The sequence below is a fragment of the Tasmannia lanceolata genome, unplaced genomic scaffold (assembly GCF_043159265.1).
Source record: "Tasmannia lanceolata isolate RefF3 unplaced genomic scaffold, GAP_Taslan_0.1 ptg000012l, whole genome shotgun sequence".
Lineage (NCBI taxonomy): Eukaryota > Viridiplantae > Streptophyta > Magnoliopsida > Canellales > Winteraceae > Tasmannia > Tasmannia lanceolata.
The window spans coordinates 50,468,052-50,491,106 of record NW_027518689.1 but is presented as its reverse complement, the minus strand read 5'-3'; the positions used below and the strand labels follow the sequence as shown (position 1 = coordinate 50,491,106).

General features: G+C 39.0%; 1 protein-coding gene across 3 annotated transcripts in view; it reads right to left on the bottom strand.

Annotated features, from left to right (window-relative positions):
* The window catches only part of LOC143888422 (signal recognition particle-related / SRP-like protein), a 69,147-nt gene that overhangs the window by 22,159 nt on the left and 23,933 nt on the right, over window positions 1-23,055 (bottom strand). For 2 of the 3 annotated variants that reach the window (XM_077392829.1, XM_077392830.1), the window contains exons 5-10: window positions 13,501-13,586; window positions 12,719-12,914; window positions 8,493-8,604; window positions 2,147-2,274; window positions 1,770-1,976; window positions 1,517-1,626 (exon numbers count right to left, since the gene is read on the bottom strand). In XM_077392829.1, coding sequence (XP_077248944.1) covers window positions 1,517-1,626; window positions 1,770-1,976; window positions 2,147-2,274; window positions 8,493-8,604; window positions 12,719-12,914; window positions 13,501-13,586 — 839 coding nt within the window. The remainder of the gene's footprint in view (window positions 1-1,516; window positions 1,627-1,769; window positions 1,977-2,146; window positions 2,275-8,492; window positions 8,605-12,718; window positions 12,915-13,500; window positions 13,587-23,055) is intronic. The other variant, XM_077392832.1, reaches the window with a different exon arrangement.

Below are 23,055 nucleotides of genomic sequence, written 5' to 3'. Positions count from 1 at the left end.
TCTATGTCAGCTCAGGTGACTGGCTGCAGAAATCCACCCTAAATTCAGGTTGTGTTTCAGGTCAGGTTGCCCGATGCCTCGACCCTAACCCGACCTGAAAAAAGTTCGGGTTTTCTTTTTCATTCCTAACCCGACCCGACCTGACCCGAGCAACTGCCAACCCAACCTGGGAAAAAAACGGGTTGAACCCGATGGGTTCAGGTTGAGCCCAACCCAAATTGCACCCCTAGGAACCTTATATTGGAGTAGAAGGAAAATTCATTTGGGGAAGTTCACACTAGTTACAACCCGCTTCCAAGAGAGGTTCCCTTTGCAAACAAATTGAGATCCTCCATGAGATGCTGCCTTAACTAAGAGGAGACTTCAACTAATCGACTTCTTTTTTAACAACAAAAATTCTCTACAATAAAAGATTACCCATTGAGAAAATTTCTACACTTCTCTGAAATAAAAGATTCCTCTGAAAATTTCTACAACATTGTCTCTCTTCCGAGAGATTTAAATAGATTTGGGAACCACTTGATAGATGACCAGAGGTTTTTCCTTTTTTTTCATAATGCAACTAACAACCTAAGCTGGCAAAGTCCCACAAATTAAGAAAACCTGTGTTAGTAAGAAGGAACTTTAATTCAGAAACTCTTGTGTTCATACATAAATTCGCTGTGAACAAACTTCTAGGAATCATCACTTGGCAAAAAATATATGAGAAGAAACGCTATGAGGCAATTTCAATGCTTGCTTCAGATCAAGAATTGAACCGAAGAAAAACTGCAAAGAAGGAAGCATAACCACAAGAATATAGAAAAATAGAAAGTTAACAAAAATTTATGGGATTTGCTAGGGTCCATTGCAAAAGGCATTTCGCGGCTGGTCTGTTGCATGTCAGACCAGCCACCTCACGAATGAAGACAGAAGCAGTTGTCTCCATTCACAAGCTGGCTGGTCTGACGTGCGACAGACCAGCCACGAAATGCCTTTTGCGATGGACGCTAGCAATTCTCAAATTTTATATGTATGTACGTGTCAAGTTCCCATTTCTAGATTTTTAGGGGTTTCCGTGTCAGCCACTTCGTATCCGTGTCGACACTTGACAAATCAAAAAATTCAAAATAACTATATTCTAAGAGGAGTAGACATATAGCAATGGCACAATTTTTTTGCAACAGGTGTATCACGGTTAATAAAGTTCTAAGAGGCTTCTAAATTTTCCATGATTAATGCTTCTCCACTGAATAATGAATAATCACATGAGTTTCACTACCAAAACAAACTTAAGGTCAAAGTAAACAATGGAACTTCGGTATAGCATAATTGCATAAATGCATGTCATGTGTTTTTCAAATAAACTTTAAGGACAAACATTCAAATAACCTATGCCTATTTGTATGCTACATTTAATATTTTCTGTGAAGGGCTTATAGAGGATAACATTCTGATTACAAGAAAAGTTGAGAATTATTAAAAATTAACAATCAATAATACAGAAATAGAACTACAAATAAGAACAAGAGCAAACCTTTCGGCACGAAATACCAAATCCTTAAGCATGTACTCTTCAGCAAATTCCACTTCTTCAGGTTTTCTATCTCTTCCAGAGCTAATTAAATCAACAAGATCAGATGTATTCTGCCAATATAGATGATAAACAGTTTTAATCTTGGAGCAAATACAATAGTATCATAAGAAATGGAATCTTCAAAATCTATTAGAAGGGTAAAAAGCTCCAAAGTAGGAATGAATACCCCAAGGTTACAGACGTAATCTTGTACCTGTATTAAAAGATCAAATAAGCGAACAAGCTCTTCAGGCTTTGTGACCTTCTCACCCTTGTCATCACGGTGCCTAGTTAATTTGGTTTTAGCAATGCTAACAAGCAACTGATTGCGTTCAATGGTACGCTGTCCTAAGACAGCACTAACAGCCTTATCAAGGCCATTTAAGTCGTCTTTTACATTCTCACTATTACCCGCAGTGACCTAAATTAGGCAAAATGTCAGAAAAAAAACTGTGCAAAAACATGAAGTTAAAGCCTTAGCAAGTTATTCCTTTAGGAAGAAATTAATGATAGAGCAACTCAGCGATAGACAGAAATAAAGGTCCAACTTTTTTTCTTTTTTTTTTTAATGGTAAAGCTCCAAGTCCATACCAGGTCGTTGCGAATGCAGCTCCTAGCATCGTGATATGCCGCGAATATTTTATCAAAAACAATAATCTTCTTTTCTGCAGGAAGAGACTCTGATGCCGGGCCATGTAGACCTTTCTCCAGCTCCTGAGCTGATCAATTTCTCACATAAGAGTAAGATTTGGACAAAATATTAGCTTCTAAAGGAGAGTAGATAACCAAGTACATAGAATAACAAAAATTAGCATGTTGCAGGCCAAATGGCAGAACCAATTTCAAATCCATATGTTTATGAAAGTGAGAATAAGAGGTGCATATTAAAGAAGCATAGGCACACATTCACAATGGCTCCCTACCAGCCTCGCCTCTGGTACATGTACAGAGCTTTCAAGACGGAGGTGCAAAGTGAAATCTTGCATGGTTTACAAGCTACTGACCACCATGGTACATGAAGATATTAACAGGTAAGTATTTTATATTTAAAGAGGGAGTTCCGGTCCTCTTACTTCGACTTGGTGTATCTCAGTTGGAGGAAGCACATTCAATAAAAACCAACCATTTCCCTTCTTTGAACACCGTTTCTTAAGTTCATGCTAAATTTATCATGTTGCAAAAAGGAAAAAAACAAAATAAAAATCTGATTCTCACTTTCGGACGAGCTTCGGCAGATCATTAGATTTGGAAAAAAAAGAAGAGTCCTCTAACGTTAATTCTGTGGAGACACTAGAAAAATATCGCATTGAACAAATTATATTAAATAGTAGTTCAAACATACAAGAGAATGCCTGCTTTTCAAGTTACATATGTAGCATCTGAAAGTTCTGTAATAACACATCATCTTGATGCTTGCAAACACCCCACACCAAGAAACCCAAACAAAATCCAGACTTGTTTGAGAAAGAAGAAAGAAAGAGAAGAAAAGCAACGGACAAATGGGAGCGAACTGCTGATGTCAGCTGACATCATCCTGAAACTAGCTGCTGCCAGCTGGTGGACCCCAGATGGGGTTGAAACTCCAAGAACCCTGCTGTTCTTATTTATGAAATTATTGTGATATTTTCAGAATTATTCCCGTAATAATCTTTGTTAAGAGAGGATTTAGAGAAGAGCAAGTGAGTTAGGGAAGAAGCTCCCCCTCACTAATATATTTATTAAAAGAGAGATAAGCACAATTACAACTATGCCCTCAGGCTTATTACATATATCCAACACTCCTCCTCAAGCTGGAATGTAGATATTATACATTCCTAGCTTGCTACAAATATCATTCAACTTTGACTTAGGCAAGGGTTTTGTGAAAATATCTGCTAACTGGTCCACAGATCGAGGAAAAGAAACATGTATCTCGCCCTTATGGATTCTCTGGCGAATAAAATGGCAATCAACCTCTATATGCTTGGTTCTCTCATGGTAGACGGGATTGGTGGCTATGTGAATCGCAGCTTTATTATCACAATAAAGCTGAGCTGAAGAGGAAGAAGAAAAACCAATCTCTGTCATGAGGGAACGTAACCAAAGAAGCTCCCTCCTCGTATGAGACATAGCTCGGTATTCTGCCTCGGTAATAAACTTCGAAACAACTTCTTGTTTCTTACTTTTCCATGACACTAGATTGCCACCAACAAAGGTGCAGTAGCCCATGATTGATCTCCTATCTGCTAGAGATCCTGCCCAATCTGCATCACAATAGCCTTCCACCCTGACATGTCCATTTTTCTTGAATAGTAGTCATTTCCCTGGTGCCCCTTTCAAATAGCAGAGAATCTGAACTACTGTTGTCCAGTGAGAGGTACGAGGAGCACTCATAAACTTGCTAACTATTCCAACTGCATAGGAGATATCTAGGCGAGTAACCGTGAGATATATGAGCTTACCAACGAGTCTCCTACACCTGCCAGGGTCTTCCAACAGATCTCCTTCCTCTGGAATAAGCTTCACATTGGAATCCATAGGCGAAGATACATGTTTTACTCCAAGATTCCCTGTTTCTTCCAGTAAGTCCAACGCATACTTTCTCTGTGATAGAGATATCCCTTGAGAGGAATATGCCACCTCTATCCCAAGAAAGTATCTAAGCCGACCCAAATCCTTTGTAGCAAACTCTGCCTGTAAGAAACTCTTCAATATCTGAATTCCCCCTGAGTTGCTACCTGTAATGATGATGTCATCAACATACACACTCAAAAGGATGCACACTGCAGAAGATTGATGACTGAACACTGAATGGTCTACTGCACACTAAGTCCAAAACGTGTGACCGGCTCACTGAATCGATCAAACCATGCTCGTGGAGGCTGTTTCAAGCCATACAGTGATTTCTTAAGGCGACAAACAGAGGAGGACATCTCCCCCTGAGCAGCATACCCTGGAGGCTGCTCCATATAAACTTCCTCCTGGAAGTCGCCATGTAGGAAGGCATTCTTGACGTCTAGCTGATGTAGAGGCCAACCATGATGAACTGCCTAGGATAGTATCACGCGAATTGAAGGAATCTTCGCAACTGGCGAAAATGTCTCATGATAGTCAACCCCAAATGTCTGAGTGTAACCCTTGGCAACCAGACGGGCCTTCAACCTTTCAACTGTCCCATCAGGTAAGTACTTGATTGAGAATACCCAACGACAACCAACTGGTTGAGCCCCAGCAGGAAGTGGAACAAGATCCCATGCCTGGTTTGATCGGAGTGCACCCATTTCTAGATCCATAGCAACTCGCCATCCTGGATGTTGAAGAGTCTCCTGTAATGACTTTGGTAGGACAAGGACGAAACAAAGGCTTGGAAAGAAGATGTCAGACGGTCATAAGAAACAAAATGAGATATGGGATGTGCAATAGAATGAGATCTAGTACGAGATGCAATAGGAGAGTCAGAAGCAATGACAGAGGAGGGTAGAGAAGATACCTCAGTAGGCAAGGTAGGGACCTCGGCAGATGAAGGCGATGGATCTTGTGAAGGAGGTGGAGGTTCGTCTTTCTACACGCGTCGCCTATATTCTTTAGTAACTGGTGGTCGAGCCACTGGAACTGATGAAGATGGCGATGGATTTGTGATCGCAACAGGCTGTAGGGGCACCTGAACCGAGTCAGAAAGCGAAGGAAGAAATAATGGCACCTCATTCTCCAAGGAACTTGTAAGAGGAGCAGATGAAGGACCAAAGAAAGCTTCAGATTCAAAAAATGTCACATCTGCTGAAACAAACCATCGGCGTAATCGAGGACTATAACAACGGTAGCCTTTCTGAGTTCGAGAATACCTCAAAAAGACACACTGTTCCAACCGAGGATCGAGTTTGTCCCGACCAGGACCAAGAAGGTGGACGAAGTAAACGCACCCAAATACTCGAGGGGTGAGAGGGAAAGGATCCTACTGAGGGTATAGGAGCTGAAAGGGAGAGGAGCCACGGAGGACAGAAGAGGGTAGACGATTTGCAAGAAAACATGACGTCAAGGTAGGAGTTTTCCACAGGAGCCAGTGAAGGGGGATCCTGATGAAGAAAACTGACCTTACCTCGTCCAAGGAGGTAAGTCTCAATTGCAACTTTCCAGGGTAAGTAGTTGATTCCATCAAACTTGGCAATGTTCAATTGTGGGTAGGAGTTTTCCACAGGAGCCAAGGTAGAAGACGAAGAAGAAGAAGAGGCCGAAGGTGTGGTAGAAGCACTGACCTCGGTGGTCATGCCAATAGAGGGATCAACAATGACAGGAAGATCCATAAGGACAACAAATAGCGACAAATAGAGAGGCCACCACCAACGGCTATAGCAAGTAGATGGGGAAAATGAATGATAGAACCAACTAATCAAGGGAGAGGCTCATAGGACGATGTCACAAGCGAAGAACAAGGACATATACGAGCCCATCGAGAAGATAGAAAGATACGGGAAAGAGAGAAACAAAGAAGGATGAAAATAAGTCGGCACATGAAAGAGGGAAAAAAGAGAAAAAAAATATCCTAAGAGATATTAGGGTTACGATTGGAAGAAGAGAGGGTGGGAAGGGATATAATAGAGAAGGAATTAGAGAGTGGGGTCACTGGTGGGTTGGAGGAGGGCGGGAGGGGAAGGAGGCGGAAGATGGGGCCTGGAGTGGGGAGCGGGTTGGCTGAGAGGGGGGGGGGGGATTGGGGGTGGGGGGCGGGGATTGGGGGTGGGAGACGGGGCGGGGATTGGGGCGCGGGGGGGATGGAGTGGACTGGGAGGGTGGGGCGGGGCTTGGAGAGGGGCGCGGGGCGGGGCCTTGAGAGGGGCGCGGGGGGCATGGAGTGGGCTGGAAGAGGGGGGTGGGGCCTAGGGAGAGAGACGAGGGGTCTGGTGGGGGGGCGAGGCCTGGTGGAGGGGCGTGCGTTTTGGAACGGTTAGGGTTAGGGTTAGGGAGATGATAAAGAGAGTGAGGAGGGAGGAGGGAGGAGGGAGGAGGATTAAAGTAAGGGTTAGGGTTTACGGAGAGACGGAGAAGGTAGAGGCTACGGGGTTTCCCTAGGGATCAAAAACCCTAGGGCTCTGATACCATGTTAAGAGAGGATTTAGAAAAGAGAAAGTGAGTTAGGGAAGAAGCTCTCCCTCACTAATATATTTATTAAAAGAGAGATAAACACAATTACAACTATGCCCTCAGGCTTATCACATATATCCAACAATCATGAAGGGTTTTCAGGGTCCCTGTTTATTTGGGATTATTGTACAGCCTCCATCACTAAAATTGGATTAATCCCCTATGCAATGCTTCCTAAAGGAGATTTAGAGATGGTTGGAACTGGACTGGACATCAAGACATCAAGATCAATCACAATTATGATTTTTTAGGACCTGTTATAGTATAAAAGATAAATAACGCCTTTCTCCAACAGCTGAAGCTTTTGGAGAAGTTGGTAAGTTAACATGGTATCAGAGCCAAAGGTCTCGAGTTCAAACCTTCCAGATAGCAAAAATCCACATGCGATGGTCGGCCCAAAGTGGGACCACATGTGCCACATGTTTGCCAAGTGGGTCACACGTGCGGGAGAGTGTCAAAGTATAAAAGATAAAAAACGCCTTTCTCCAATAGCTTAAGCTTTTGGAGAAGTTGGTAAGTTAACAGGACCCATTTATGAGTTTGATTTGATTTACCATATATTTTAGGGTTGAAAAGTCTGTATTTTTTTAATTTAAATCAGAAACTTAAGTTTCACTTGATTATTGCTTTAGTACCTGTTCCATAAGTTTAGTGCGGTTATGAGTTTAGGTGCAATAGAGGGTAATTTCAGCCTATCGGAAGCCCATATGGGAGGAATTTCACAGCCTTTTTTCTCAACTTTCAGAGAATATTTATTTTAGGCCACAGACATTGGCACTACCATGTGTTGATAATTGCACAAGCTCACATTGTCTTTTATTATTTCACCAGCTGTCAAAAGTTATTACAATTCTCACTCTCAGAAGGCAATTAAATAAGAAAAGACAAGGTCAGTTTGTGCAATTATTAAAACATGGTAGTGCCAATATTTGTATGCTTACTTTATTTCCTGGATGATATTTTTCATTTTCATTTTTGCCACGTCTTTTCTTTCACTTCTAGCTGTTTATGAAGCATTCAGTCCTTAGTCCGAGACTTTGAGTGTCAAAAGTCTGAAATTTCAGGGAGAATTCAATCGGCGAACTGAAATATCCTGGGTTAAGTGACAGCAAGTAGTTTATATAACTTCTATATTCTGCTGCTTCCATCACATTTTAGAGGAAGTTTTGAAAGTTCTGAAAATAAAACATATTTGAGACTTGGCAAGCACTATAGGTATCACATAAAAATTGTTCCCTTTTATTGTTTGAATCAGTACATCGAAAGCCTCTATTAGAATAAACAAGTAAACAAACACATAACACAGCAAAGAGGACTGCCAAGCAGTCAGAACAACTACTTCCCTGATGACATTCCAGTTCAATATATATCATCAATTTAGTCTTGCAAAATTGCTAGTTTGAAAGAGGGGAGCCTCCAGCTAGGTAGCATAGAAAGAAATCATCAATGTAGTTCAATTCTTCACTATTGTGTTACTCATTGTATCAAGGGAATTGCTAGCGTCCATCGCAAAAGGCATTTCGTGGCTGGTCTGTCGCATGTCAGACCAGCCACCTCGTGAATGGAGACAAAAGCTGTTGTCTCCATTCACGAGGTGGCTGGTCAGACCACCCGCGAAATGCCTTTTGCGATGGATCTAACAAATCCCTCGTATTAATGCACATTATCAGGAATTACACACCTATCAAGTCAAACACGGTACAACTAAATCGTTTCAAAGAGACAATAACAAATTTAAACGGTAGAAGTAGTCTTAGAAACAATTTGATTTCCAATAGTAACTCTTCCACCAATCGAAATAACAAGGATTAGCACGAACCTTTTAGAATTGAAACCCGAGTCTTAGCATTGGTTATTGGAAACCTATGACCAAGCCAATTAAACTCGGTCATAGATGCTGCCTGTTGGGACCTTGCCTCAGCCATAACAGCCTGCAAACAACAAATAATGCAGAAAATGTTTTCAGAACGTGCCATTAGGTTATACGATCGAAAATGTCAACTACTACTCCAGCATACCAGTATAACTTTGGTATTATTATGGCCATTCAAATAAAAAAAAAACTTTGGTATTATTATGAGAAGAACCAGAAAGTGGAGACAGAATTTTTTATTTTATTTTATTTTTTGAATGGTAATGTGGAGAAGAAAATCAACAGAAAAAACATCTCAACTTTTTCTTTTCTTTTTCTTTTTTTTTTTTTGAATGTCAACTTCAGAGTATGTATATGAAAATAAGTTACAGAGAAGTTTTTGCACGTACTAAGTTCTGCAGAGATTGATATAGCATAGACTATGAAATGGGATGAGTTATAATCTTTGTACAGAATTCAGCATTTGGAAAGACCTCACCAAATTTAGGAACACGTGTACAACTAAAATTAATAAAAAAACATAAGAAATATAAGTAATGTTATATTGGACACTTTTATTACAAATTTACAATCACCAAGAGACTGAAACTAGTGCAAACATCAAAGCCATTTCTGTCATTTAGGGATCTAAGACACCTAACTAAAAGGGGGATGATTCCACATTGGACATGAAAGGAGGCCAGTCCCTATCTTTCAAAAAAAAAAAAACGAAAGAAAGGAGGCCAGTTCCTGAGACAAACAAACTCCTGGATACAAATGACCTCAGGAAGTGAATGCGAGAAAAAAAAAATGAAAATGATCTCATCACATCATAAGCTAATCCTCCTAGTTGAGTGGACTTTGTTACTATGCTGAAGTTTAAAAAATTGCCCTCCACGAGGTTCAAATGCAATGACAAGGATATATCTAAGGATGTTTGTGTATCACATCCCCAATCTTGAGAACAGTCACCTACAGTGAGATATTGGCAGAACATAATAATTCAAAGTCACACCCACATTTGAATGAAAAAGAGCACCATTACATTTTCTAGTAGTGAACAAAATTATTCACGCTAAGATGCCCGTCTCAGAAACAGTCAGCTTACGACTACCTTTTGGTGAAGCACTCCTAATGCCTATAGCCCATACTAGACTCCCTAAAAATTCAACCACCTACCGTAACGCTCAGAAAGGCTGCTCTTTCGAAATAGTCGAAAAGACCTACCTCCTAAGAAACAATAGATAGTTGAATACTTGGAATGTAGGAGTCACAAAATTAGGTAATGGTAAAAAATAAAGCATTTACCAAAAAGAATGAAAAAATCCTAAATTTGATGGATAGATGCTTTGATTTGCGAATTAAAGGATCAGACAATCTTTTTTCACAAGGATTGGATAAGTCCTCAAAATCGCTTAAGAAATGTTTTCCAACTGTTAGAAAGAAAAGAAGCACATATTATAACTTTTAAAGCATTTACTCAAAAATGAGAATTTCCTAAATTTGATGGTTACATCCTATTTGCAAACTAGAGGATCAAACAATGTTTTTTCAAATTGGAGAAGTCATCCAAAAGGACAAAACGCTTAAGAAATCTTTTCTGAGCATTGAAAGAAAAGAAGTACAGTTATTTTTCGACTTCCAATATATGTGCAATATGCACGTGGCATATCAATTAGCATTCTTTGATATGGCATATTTCTCGAACAATGACCATAAAAGGTAAATGATACAGGATTGCAAATGATACACCCTTCGTATTAGATATCTCGAAATTAAATCAGATGTATCTTCCAATACACATCAATATTTAATGAGGTTTACATCTCACTGGATTGCAAGAAACTTAGCCTCACTTGAGCCGTTAATTACCAACATGCCCTAAAGAGTCATCATAATTTCATCCATCTAATCCTAATCATGCCACCTATACCCAGTCATTGGCCTAATTTTACCAAGGGAGCACACATAAAAATTGAGTTTAAGCATACACTTGGTGGAGATTTCGACATTTTTAGGCCATTGATATTTGCATTACTAAATTTTGATAATGAGAACAAACTCACTTTGTATTTTCCTTCTTAATCGGATGATGAGAGCTTTCTGGGAACTGCAATAGGTTTTTACAACTGATCCAATAATAAAAGACAAGGTGAGTTCATCTCATTATCAAAAAATGGTTGTGGGAAAATCAGTAGACCATTTTTATTATCTCTTGTTGACTGGAAATTTCTTTCCAACATCCACGCATTTGTTTTTATTTATTTATTTATTTTTGAATGGTAATGTGTTTTTATTTTTTGAATGGCAAAATCCACACATTTGTTCTCCACGATTCCTAGAATTCCTTGCAGAAAATCTCTCAATCAAACGATTTGCCCATTATCATTCTCTTGTTGTTTTCATGTTCTTCGCATTATCCATGAAAATGTTGTTGATGTAATTGTTCCAAATCAACCATAAGCTAACCTAAGCACCACAAGGTGACACCCTATGTTGCATCAGTAAGGGTATGAGTGTCGGAATCCAACACAGGTATCGAGTGTCGAATTCGGCAAAACTTCAAAAAGAAATATTAATGGATTCGCCAAAATATTTTAATCAATTATCAAATTGTAGTTACAAGAAGTAATATATTGTAAATTCTAATAATTAAGTAAATATATTGCTCCATTTTCATATAAAAAATCACTATTAGGATGGGGAAAAACTCAAAACATGCGGTAATTACAAAGGTGCGGTAGTAGTATTCAGAAAAAAACAAATAAAGAAACATAGAAGTGTCATCATGAATCATGAAGTAATGGAATCTGAGATGCTCCGACACAGGCACTTCACCGATTTAGAAGAATCTGCGAATAACACAGATGACACCTCAAATTGGGAACCAGCCCATCCATGTGACCCCTTTATTTGATCTTGTCACGACTCTTTATTGTTCTAACCATCGTATTGTGGTTAAATGATACAAGATCACATGAGAAATTTGGAATTCAACTCGTGCATGTCTTGGCTATCGTTCATCTAATTTAATCGAGTAAACAAGCTTTACATGATAATGTTCTTATTTTCATAAAGATAAAACACTCCAAAAGAATCTGGGTCACTATTCTAAGGAAAATTACACTTAAAGGATGATGTACCTATATGACACAACGATAATTGGCTCATCTACATGATGAAAACATGATCCCGATTGTTCATCTAATGGGCTACACCATGGAGATACCACAGCCTAATAATTGCACTAATCGGATGTTATTGACGATTCAAACAATGACATGCAAATGGAAGGTTGAAAAACTGAACACAAATCTGAATTCGAGTCCTTCGATCAAATGGTATATGGCATCTCCATCATAGGGCCCAATAGAAAGATGATTTGTTTATGGTAGGACCAACTACAAAGTGGTTCATACACTAAATCCGATCATGGTTTTAAATTTCTACCGAAACCGACACGAGACAACCAAAATGTTTACACTTCCATCCCCACCGAAATGATATTGAAACCGAAATGCATACTGAAATCAAAATCGTAAGTACATTAATGGTATATTATATGAGTATGTGTTACATAATTATATTTATATGAATTGCATATGAAATGTGGTCCATACTATGAATACATATTTATATGAATTACATGTGAAATGTTGTATGTACTGAATTATCAAATATACGTGACAACGAAATTCACTGTGTTTGATGTTATTAAACCATTATGGATGGCTGTCTTGCTTACGTGATGGTTTCTAAGTGTGTAATTGTGTTTAATCTAGCATTTCACATTAAAATTCTATCATTTGCATATGTTTCCATTCGTTTGGATTTCCAATGAAACTTTCAACCAAAACAAAAATGTTTCTGTTTCCATGGCAACCGAAATTTTAGAAACTTGAGTCTGATAACCACTCTTCCTTAGATGGTCGAGCAATTTGTATCCACACACTAACAATGAAACATTTTCACTGAACTAAACAATTTGGCAGAAACACAAGCAGCATCATAATCATAGAATAAATCACTGATATACCATGACTTCACATATAATATTTGCAATTTCTGGAATTTTATGAAGTTACATATCTTGAATAAGGGACAACTGTCCGCTTAAATTCTTGAGATAATTATTATCAACAGATTCATCTTGCAAAGAGCATAATTTTAGGGACATAAGGGAGTAATCTTACCTCTAACTTAGCTTTAAAAAGGTCCAATGCAGGTCCTTCCATTTTCCCAATATCCAAAAGTTCAGAAGTTTGTATGCTTGATTTGCCAACTTTGTGTAAACAATATCTTATGCTGGGTTCTAGCTCTTCAACCCGCTCACGACACAAAACTTGATTCTCTATGTCACCATATTTTCCAAGTTCTTCATAAACAGCCCTATCAATCTAACAGGAGTTAGCCCACTTTATAAGTGCTAAAGTATAAAAGATAAATAACGCCTTTCTCCAACAGCTTAAGCTTTTGGAGAAGTTGGTAAGTTAACATGGTATCAGAGCCAAAGGTCGAGTTCAAACCTCCCGGATAGCAAAAATCCACATGCGATGGTCGGCCCAAAGTGAGACCACATGTGCCACGTGTTTGCCAAGTGGGCCACACGTGCTGGGGAGTGTTAAAGTATAAAAGATAAATAGCTTAAGCTTTTGGAGAAGTTGGTAAGTTAACAATATGGTTTAACAAAAATAAGCAATTCAGACTAAATGAAAGTAGTGTCTAAACTAGGAAGAACTAGAAACAAATACAGACAGAGAAGTTGAAACACAAACAGTTACATCTTGAAAAAAAAAAAAAACAAGTCGATGTTTTCAACAAAAAGATGTGATTTAAAAACAGAAAGACTTAAAAGTAATCGGTTCAGTGCCATTTCAAAAAAAAAAAAAAAGTAATCGGTTCAGTATAATGACACTGCAATTATTACAAAATTAAAATAAAGATAATGACATCAATATCAACGACAATGATATACCTGGCACTCTTGAAATTCATTAATGCAGTTTCCCAACTCTGATCTTGCTCAAACAAAAGAGTCCCTTTCATGTAAGAGGCGTATGCCTGCACATCAAGAGTTTATGTCATGACCTGATAGACGGGAAGAAAACAATGGCATGTCACAATGACCAAGAATGAATTGAATAAGTAATAAAAAACCATCAACAACTCAGTTTTGGTAACAACTAACTAGGTACAATTAGTACAAAGAATTGGAAACATGAAAACCAAATGAAGGAAAAGGTAACTAAATTAAATAAAAAATGTCCAATTAAAAGTGAGATAAACATGAAGCTTCCTTTATGATCCACCAGCAATTTTTGTTTTAAATGGAATTGCTTGGGCAAAGAGAACTGGTACAAATCCGTGGAGACCAGTGTATATTATTATGGACAATCTTTATCCCCGTAGGGAAATGCTTTGAGACGGAGAAGTACTAAAAATGTGGAAGATACTCTAGCAAGAGGCCATTAAAAAAAAAGATACTCTAGCACGAGAAGGCAACTTTGCATGAAGTATCGGCCCTTTTGTAGCGGACAGTCTCTCTTTTGAGGCCACTTCCCCCCTTTGTATTCTCTTTTTTTCTAAAGCATTTTAGCTTCTTTCTTATTGCTGAAAAATCTCATTTATGGCAGTCCCATCATTTAAGGAATGACTGATTTTGGTTGATAAGCAAATCACCTCTCAACTCTTGTAAATCATAACCAAAATGTTTAATCAAAATAAAGAGAACTTCTAAAGCAATGGAATCATAAACAAAGAGGTGATATATATATATATATACACACACACACACACACACATCTATAGCTTATATACATATAAGCTATATGAGGTACCCCTCAGATACATTTATACTTATCTTGATTTTTAATAGAAATCAGATTTTTTATTAAAAAAAAAAAATACTAGGATATGATGTAACAATTGTTTTTCGAAGAATAAATACTTGGGGTTAAATTGAAGCCTCAATGAGTTTTTGTAATAAATACGATATAGCTACGAAAATGGGACTTAGGGTGAAAGGTATTAGTTAGGTTTATACATAGGAATAACTTTGGATAAATTATAACAAGAGAGAATGAATAGGATTGAGAAGAACAAATTGAGTTAGAAAAGAGCTTGTAACACTAGAATAATAAAATTGACACCCTTTGATATGTCACATTTACATGCTACTTTCCGATTGATACATAGGGCATCTCACCTAGAATCTTCACCCAAAAATCCAAGGCAAGTGATAGTGACTCATATAATAATGGTTTCATTAATGGCTTTGATATTATAGTTCTGTTTTCTGATGATTATGTTCATGTCTTTCGTTCCTATATTTTAGAACTGCCAAAAAGAAAATATCTGTTTGAGATATCTGTTTTATGATTTTATTATTTGTTGGCCATATGTATATATACATGATGATTTTGAGCCGCATTATTTCGGTATGCGATGATATTGATGCTATACACACACACACAACACACACACACACACACAGTGATTTTGAGCCACATACTTCAATATGTGATGGATATTGATGGCCGTGTATATACATATGATGATCTGGATTCGACCCGTATATCTACTTGTACCATGATTGGTTGATAACCCTTTTATTTGCTCTCATGTTCTTGCTATCGTTCCCATGCTCTTACTATTCTCATGTTCTTATTCCTATTTTGTTGCCTATTCGTCAATTGTCATAAGAAACATTTTTATAATACAATTCCTTTTTTGTTACTCTTATTGTGTGAGCCACTAAAAGATCTTGCTCTCATTCAGTTTACTACAGTTTTTGTAGGTTGACAAGATGACACAAACACAAATAAGGGAGCTTAAAGGGATCGAGGGACGAGTGTTTGTCCGTGTGGCCTTGTAGGTTTGAATAGTTATCATTGTCATGCAATCGGCCTTAGTTTGTTTTATTCAGTTGGTTACTTTCAGGTTATGTCAGGAAAACTTTTTGAATTTTAGTGTCGGTGGTAAGTAATTTCAAAAAGGAATTGATGTTTAGTATTTTTGCAGTTGTGAGTTTTATCGTGTCCCTTTTGGGGTAACAACTCGGATTTTGGGATTTTGGAAAAATGAAAAAAAATTATGTCTAAAAATTTGCCCCGAATCCGGGTCGTTACATCAAACGACTTGTTCTCTTTGTAACACCTCTGACAAGAACCCCCCGATCATCTAATTTATCTCTGTGATTAGTCTTCCAATATCTAGAAGCCTTTTCTTAGTCTTCAGAATATCAGCGTCCCCGGGAATGTTTCTAATTTGGTCAATCTTTGACTCAAGTGGACTAATCAGAAATTCGGGAACAAAAGGCTTTCTTGTATTTTGGAAATGGTTTTTTTTTAATAAAAGCAGATTTCATTAAAACAAGCAAAGACCGAGATGGTCAATACATGAAAAAGATAAAAAAAGAACAAGGATTCAAGGAGGGAGGAAGTCAAATAACTCCAAGCCCTCCTTGGAGATGCCATCCCTGGAAAGCCTATCGGCAACACTGTTAGCCAATCTCCTAACATGCCAGAAAGATATGTTCGCACCACTTGTCCTATCTTGGATCTCATGAAAAAGAGAAGCAAATCTCCACACATACGAATGGGATCCTCTAAGCCATTTTATCAAGTTTAGAGAATGCCCTTCCACTATCACTTTATCCATGTCTTCAACCTCCAATAGGTTTATTCCTTGATATGCAGCTTTCACTTCCGCTTCACTACAGTCGGCTACCCCTATGGGCCCCGCAAATGCCCACCTCACCGATCCATTCTCACCACTGAGAACTCCTCCAATGCCAAATGGCCCAGGGTTTCCCATGCTGAAGCCATCCAAATTAACTTTCAGCAAACCTGGGGCAGTTGGTTCCCACTCCTAAACAATCTTGGGTCCTAACAATCTTGGGTCCCTGTTCTAAGCTATAGCAAGCCTCCTTCCGGCCATTCCATAGATCAAAGGCCGACACGAACCTAAAGCAAGGCAGGACCTTTAGCCAAGAGATTGTTAGGGCTATCACTTTGTTGGAAAGGTATGAAGGCCTTTTTGCATAGCCTTTGAAGACATGTTCATTTCTCTCTTTCATCAATACCCACAAATGTTGCTAGAAGAGCTACATTCCACAGAATCTTCGTTTTATCCTCCATGGGAACATTGCCCAACTTTCCAATAACTCAATAAGTTTGGCATGAAAAACCCGTGATATTCCAAATCTCACCAAAATATAGTTCCACACCTCCCAGGCCACTTTACAACGCAAGAACAAATGATCCACTGATTCACCGACCTCAATACAAATTGCACGATGATCTACAATCAACATTTCCTGTTTTCTCAAGAAGTCCACCGTCTGAATCCTTTCTAGAAAGGCCACCCAACTAAAAGCACATACCTGGGAGGGGCATGGATGGACACACTTTGGCTACTCTGGAGGGCACAGGGCAAGTCACAAGATGGTGGTAGAATGACATGACTGAGAATTCCCCAGACGAGTTCCAAATTCGAACCCTTTTATTTGCACCGGACTACTTTGTATAACAACCTTATAGCATCTCAAGAAACCTTCCCGTCGCCAAGGTTTTAAATTTCGGTTTCGAGGGTAGTTTTTGTCCTCACCAAGACCGAAATTTTAGCCAACATCCCGAAATTCAGTAAAGGCACTCGAAATGTCGGTTTTTTGGGCAGAAATTTCGGTAATTTTGGCTGAAATTCTGTAAAGAAATAAAAAAAATTAATATTTTATCAAAAATTCCGCAAATCGGAAATTTCTGACTAACACTATAGCCAAGATATACAGCTCTGGAAAAACCTCCTTTAGTGGAAGGGGCGGACACCACTTATCATGCTAGAACTTGACCAAATCACCTAAATAGACTCGGTATATTGGAAATTGTTGTTCCCCTCTTTGTTGGATAATATAGTTAGAACATAACAATCGTATCTTTGACAGAAAATTTTGTAGTCCCCTGTTCATAGTCAATAAAAGCATAGTGGAAGCTGTTGAAAGGGTCTCTAAAAGCCTGACTCATTACTGGCATTCCTCTTTGTGGAATTATTAATGATTGATTTGGGGTTTGTTAGAATTTTGTTAACACCCCGCCCTGCGCCCACCCCAACAAAAAAAAAACACAACACATAGACACACAAAAAGGCCTCTTGGTAGCTGGATGGTCAGATGGAAAGATATTGCTCAAATGGATGAGGAAAAAAGTGAGAAAATATCCAAGAGATGGATTGGGGTCATTAAGTGATTAGAAGTAGGTTTTTAGGTTGAAGAGGGGATGGGTTGGGTTTAGCATTGATGAAGGAAAGGTTGAGGGGTTTTGAGTTACGCAGGCAGAAGATTGTGGGTTTGGAGGCTTATGAAATAAGAAGGGTTGTGGCGATTGGAGACTTCACGAAGGGAAGATCGGGTTTTGGGATTCATTAGAGTCGGTTTTTTAGAGTTTTTAATATGGGAATGTAGATATTGGTGATTGAAGGATTAAATCGAGACAATGAGTTAGGGTTTTCCAACCAATTGTTTTTGGTGGACTAGAAAGAGAGAGAGTTAAGGTTTTCTAGGTGGCAAAGAAAGGGAAGTCTATGCTTTTAGTTGTCAAAGTATATGAGGGAGAATAAAATAACCTATATAACCTTAATGAAAACAATGAATGACTCTTAAAGCAAAGTTTAAAAACTAAACCAGAGGCCAAAGTGGTGAAGCAGGTATTCAGTTCACAGTGGCCCTAAAGCTGGTTCACACTGGTTCGATTACGAGTTGGGAAGAGTTCAAACAGTTCCCTGGCTTTTCCATCTTTTTGAGTAAAAAAGACGGGATCTGCTTTCCAATCCAACATAGTGAAAGTGGAACTGTCTAGTTGGCGCTATTCCTGAAAACACTGCTGTTAGGGGGTAGTCTGTCACCATCATGGTTTTAAATTTCGACCGAAATCCGAAATTTTGGATTTCGGTGGGGAAAAAAACCGAAATTTCCCGAAATTGGAAATTTCGCGAAATTCCAAATTTCGGTCCGAAATTTCGATTAAAGGCCATTTTTTATTTTTTATTTAAAAAATGTTACGAAATTTCGTGCCAAAATACCAAATTTCGGCCCGAAATTTCAGATTTCGGTGGGGTCCGAAATCGGTACCGAAACCGAAATTTAAAACCTTGGTCACCATCTCCCATCCAAGTTCTATTGAGGAAACTGCATCTTTTTGTTTCTCTTTCATTTGAACAGTAAGGGTGAACCCTTTAGCAATAAGAACAACAAAAAAAGGAAGAGACAATAAAGTGACCCGTCAAAGGATAATTAAAACACAATATAACGCTATAACACCATAACAACAAAAAAACGACGGCAAAAGGTGATGCAGATCGTAGGCCAATAAGTGGCATATTTGCCCATTAGGATTTCTAGGCATTTATTTTCCATGTTATTTAGTTTTAGGCTTTTCTTTTCAATGTTATTTAGAATTAGGAAGTTTAGCCTTTTGGGATTCTTATTTTAGTAGGTGGAATCCGTTAGATATGATGCAAAATGGATCTTGTTCTATCGTTGATCAGAGATTTCTATACGAAAAATACGAATCGGAGTTTGAAGAAGAGGAAGGAGAAGGAGCCCTCGACCAGTAACAGATAGAGGAGGATTTATTCAATCACATAGTTTGGGCTCCTAGAATATGGCACCCTTGTGGCAATCTATTTGATTGTATCGAAAGGCCCAATGAATTGGGATTTCCCTACAGCTTTATTGCTAACTTTGATGATTATTGAATAATGATTGATTGCCTTCTCCCCTCTACAGATTTCCTCTCTTCCCTCTAATTCTCTTCAATTTCCTCTGTTCTTCTCTCCCCTAATATCTTCTTCTTCCCCAAATTCTTCATCTATTCATCTTCTACTACTTCTTCTCTTCTACCCCTATTATTCTTCTACTTCTCCTATTCTTCTCCTACTCTTCTTCTTCGTCTCCTCTTTTCTTCCCTTTCTTCTATTTTCCCTTCCCTATCCTACATCAAATTTGGTATCAGAGCGTATGATCCAAGACTAGACGAGCGCACAAGTCCAACTTCTCGTTTCAGGTTAGTTTTTCTCGTCCCTTTTTGCAGACGAAATACCCAACCCAAAGAAGAAGAAAAAAAAAACCTATTTACCACCATGATTTTCAGCACCCATTATTCTCCCAGTTTTCATCAGCCCTTACAATCTGACATTTTGCCCAGTATCTTTATTCATTATCAGCCCTCTAAACCACGATCCAAACAGTCACAAATCTTAATTTTCAGTCCTAAACCAGCCCATATTTCAATTGCACAAGCCGCATGGCCTTGTTTTCAGTTTAAAAAACCCCTCAAAAACAGTCCAATTCACAGCTTTTCTAGTTTATCCTTCTCGCCGACGCCGCTGAGCCCCAACACCATCTACTACTTGTGTTGAAGAAGGAAACCAAGTGGGTTTCTTTCTTTCTGTCCCACAGAAAGGAGGATTCTCGTATACTTCCTTTTTTTAACACAAAAAGGTACCCCCAAGCTCTCCAAGGCCACCCCACTTAAATTAACAAAGTCTTTCGTATCACCCATCCTTTTTTCCCTTGACACCCCTCAAAATTTCGTCATTAACAAGCCTTTTTGCCGTAACAGTTCAGTCGTCCCTTAAAACGGAAATACCCCTTTTGTTGTCACTCGACTCTATTGATATTTCCACCCTAACTTTTTAGCAAGTGGCGTGTGGAACTCTCATCGTGGAAAGCTCTTTTCAATACAGTGACGTGTGAAAATAGGTAAGCTTTTTAAGAAAGTTACCTTTATGAGAAGGCAAGTAGGCAACATGTCAATGTGACTTTGCACATAACACAGTAACTTGCACAGTACGTTACTACTAGTAACTTGTCATATCAAGCTTCCCTCTTTCTCTCAACAATATTTGAATTACATACCTTATTGGGGTTCGTCAGTGGTGGTCATATTCACTTGTCATAATAAGCTTGCTTTTGCGTCAGTGGTGGTCACGTGAACCACTGGAAAAGGGGTTAAAGAAAAGGGGGGGCAGTTACTTTTTGAGAAGATAATTACATTAAGGATAAAGGTGACTTGCTAGTTACACTTCCTTTTATTTATATCTTTAAAACAACAAAGGTAACTTGTCCATCAAGCTGCCACAAAAAGGCAAAAGGTATAGGCCAGTTAAGTGCACGTAACGAGCCATCAAAAGTTTATATTTTCCAATCCCCCTTTCTTCCTTTGGACCACCCCCTCTCTTTTACTTTAACCAATTTGACCCCCTTAATTTTACCCTTAGGCACCCCCCGAAAAAAAAGAAAAATCAGAAAAAAAAAGAGTATTTCCTTTTCTTCCCATCCCCCTCTCTCCATTCTCTCACTCCACTTTCTCTCTAGTTTTCCCTCTCTTCATTCGAGCCATTTCCGCTCAAAATTGGGTTTCGACATCAACACGAAAGTTGTTCATGACAACTTTTAGAGTATATCCAACCTACTTTCAGCAGTCAACAACGAGTGTAAGCACTACAACGACCAACTTTGGGCATCCCCGACCATTGATCCGAGCTATCCGGGAGTCCGATCTGAGATCCACGAAAAGTAGTGTCTTCCATTCAACAAGACAGATAGATCAGACGATTGATTTCAGTTTTCGACACTGATCCTAATGGCTCCACCATATGTTCCAAATTTTGAGGGTTACGACGATCACTATTTCGAAGGCTATACTCACTATAGTTATTATGAGAATGTATGCCTGCGGTGGATCAATGCTCTTGACGCATATCATGCGTACTACGGCTATGATCACCGAGCGACCATCTACCGAGCCAGAAAACTGTGCGACGACAAGCCCAGAGGTTATGGATACATCGAATCACGGACAATCGTCACAGAGGCAGGCCTCTATTCCGTCGATGGGAGGAGGTTCGTGATGAGTTTACGAGTATTTATGAAATAAGGGATATTGGTATGAAAGACAACTGCTGCGTGAAGCAGCTGCTCGACGAGAAGAAGCTGCTCGTCGTGAACAAAAAGCCGCAGCCCGTCGTGCATGAGAAGCCGAAATTGAAGCGGAAAACAGATACCAAGAGCGTCGCATAAGTGAGTCGGATTTGCAGAGCCAATTCACTACTTCTTCCCCCGTACCACTTGTTGATGATATTATTGAGGAACTAAATGCTAGTGTTGATGAGATCATTATAGTTGATTCCTTGATTATGTCAGATACTGAGTACATGATGGCAGATACTGAGTCAGAGATGTCAGATATAGAGCCAGAGAGTCCAGTGATTGTGAGGCCAACGTCGATTAGCATGACGATTCAAAGATTTCCCCAGCACCAGTTGACGAGTTGCCAAGCATCTAGAGAGACAGCTTGACACTTTCACAGTCGAGACAGTTATTGTGGCAGAGGCATGTGAGGCCATTCCTTTGACAGAGTCGACCGAGTACCGTCATGTGTCAGAGGCGAGTGACCTGACTGATGAGCCATTACCAGAGACGGATGTTCGAGAGCATATTGTTGAGGATTGTCCTATATTTGAGTCGGTTGAGCAGATTGTCGAGATTTGTGCTGAGACAGAAGAGCTTGTTCCGCAGATTGATCACGAGGATTGCCAGTCTGATATCACTATGCCAAATACAGTTCTCGCAGATGGTTTTGTTGTTGATTCTATTAAGCCGGATTTGATACCAGCAAATGATACCTTTATTGAGGCTAATGACAGATTGGTACTACCTGCAGTCGCCATGCCGGTACAAGAGGAGTACATTGCTATTTTCCCAGCTTCATTACTTGTTAGGAGAGGTTCGCGCATTTATGATTCTACAAGGGCGATTTCTTCTCTCTCACTATGTCAGCATTTCAGATGCTTCTCACGATTGTTACGAGCATCACACATCAGGAGTGCCGCCGACAGATTACGACTCATACTGCCTGTGTGGGTTGTCTACATATTTGACCCTGGCAGATTAGAACTCGAGGGCAAGTTCTTTTCAAGCGGGGGAGAATGATGCAGATCGTAGGCCAATAAGTGGCATATTTGCCCATTAGGATTTCTAAGCATTTATTTTCCATGTTATTTAGTTTTTAGGCTTTTATTTTCAATGTTATTTAGAATTATGAAGTTTAGCCTTTTGGGAATTCTTGTTTAGTAGGTTTCTATCTTTTAGGTTGTTAATTGCCTAGTTATAGGCCTCTTTACAGCTTTATTATTAACTTTGATGATCATTGAATAAATATTGATTGCCTTCTCCCCTCTACAGGTTTCTTCTCTTCCCTCTAATTCTCTTCCCTCTAATTTCCTCTGTTCTTCTCTCCCCTAATTTCTTCTTCTTCCCCCCAATTCTTTGTCTATTCGTCTTCTACTACTTCTTCTTCTCTTCTTCCCCTATTATTCTTCTACTTCCCCTATTCTTCTTTGTCTTCTGTTTTCTTCCCTTTCTTCTATTTTCCCTTCCCTATCCTACATCAAAAGGGAAAGTGTCCACTCAAAGCTCTTGACACCATCCTAGCAAGAGGATGCACTATGACAATCAGACTCCACTATATATGCT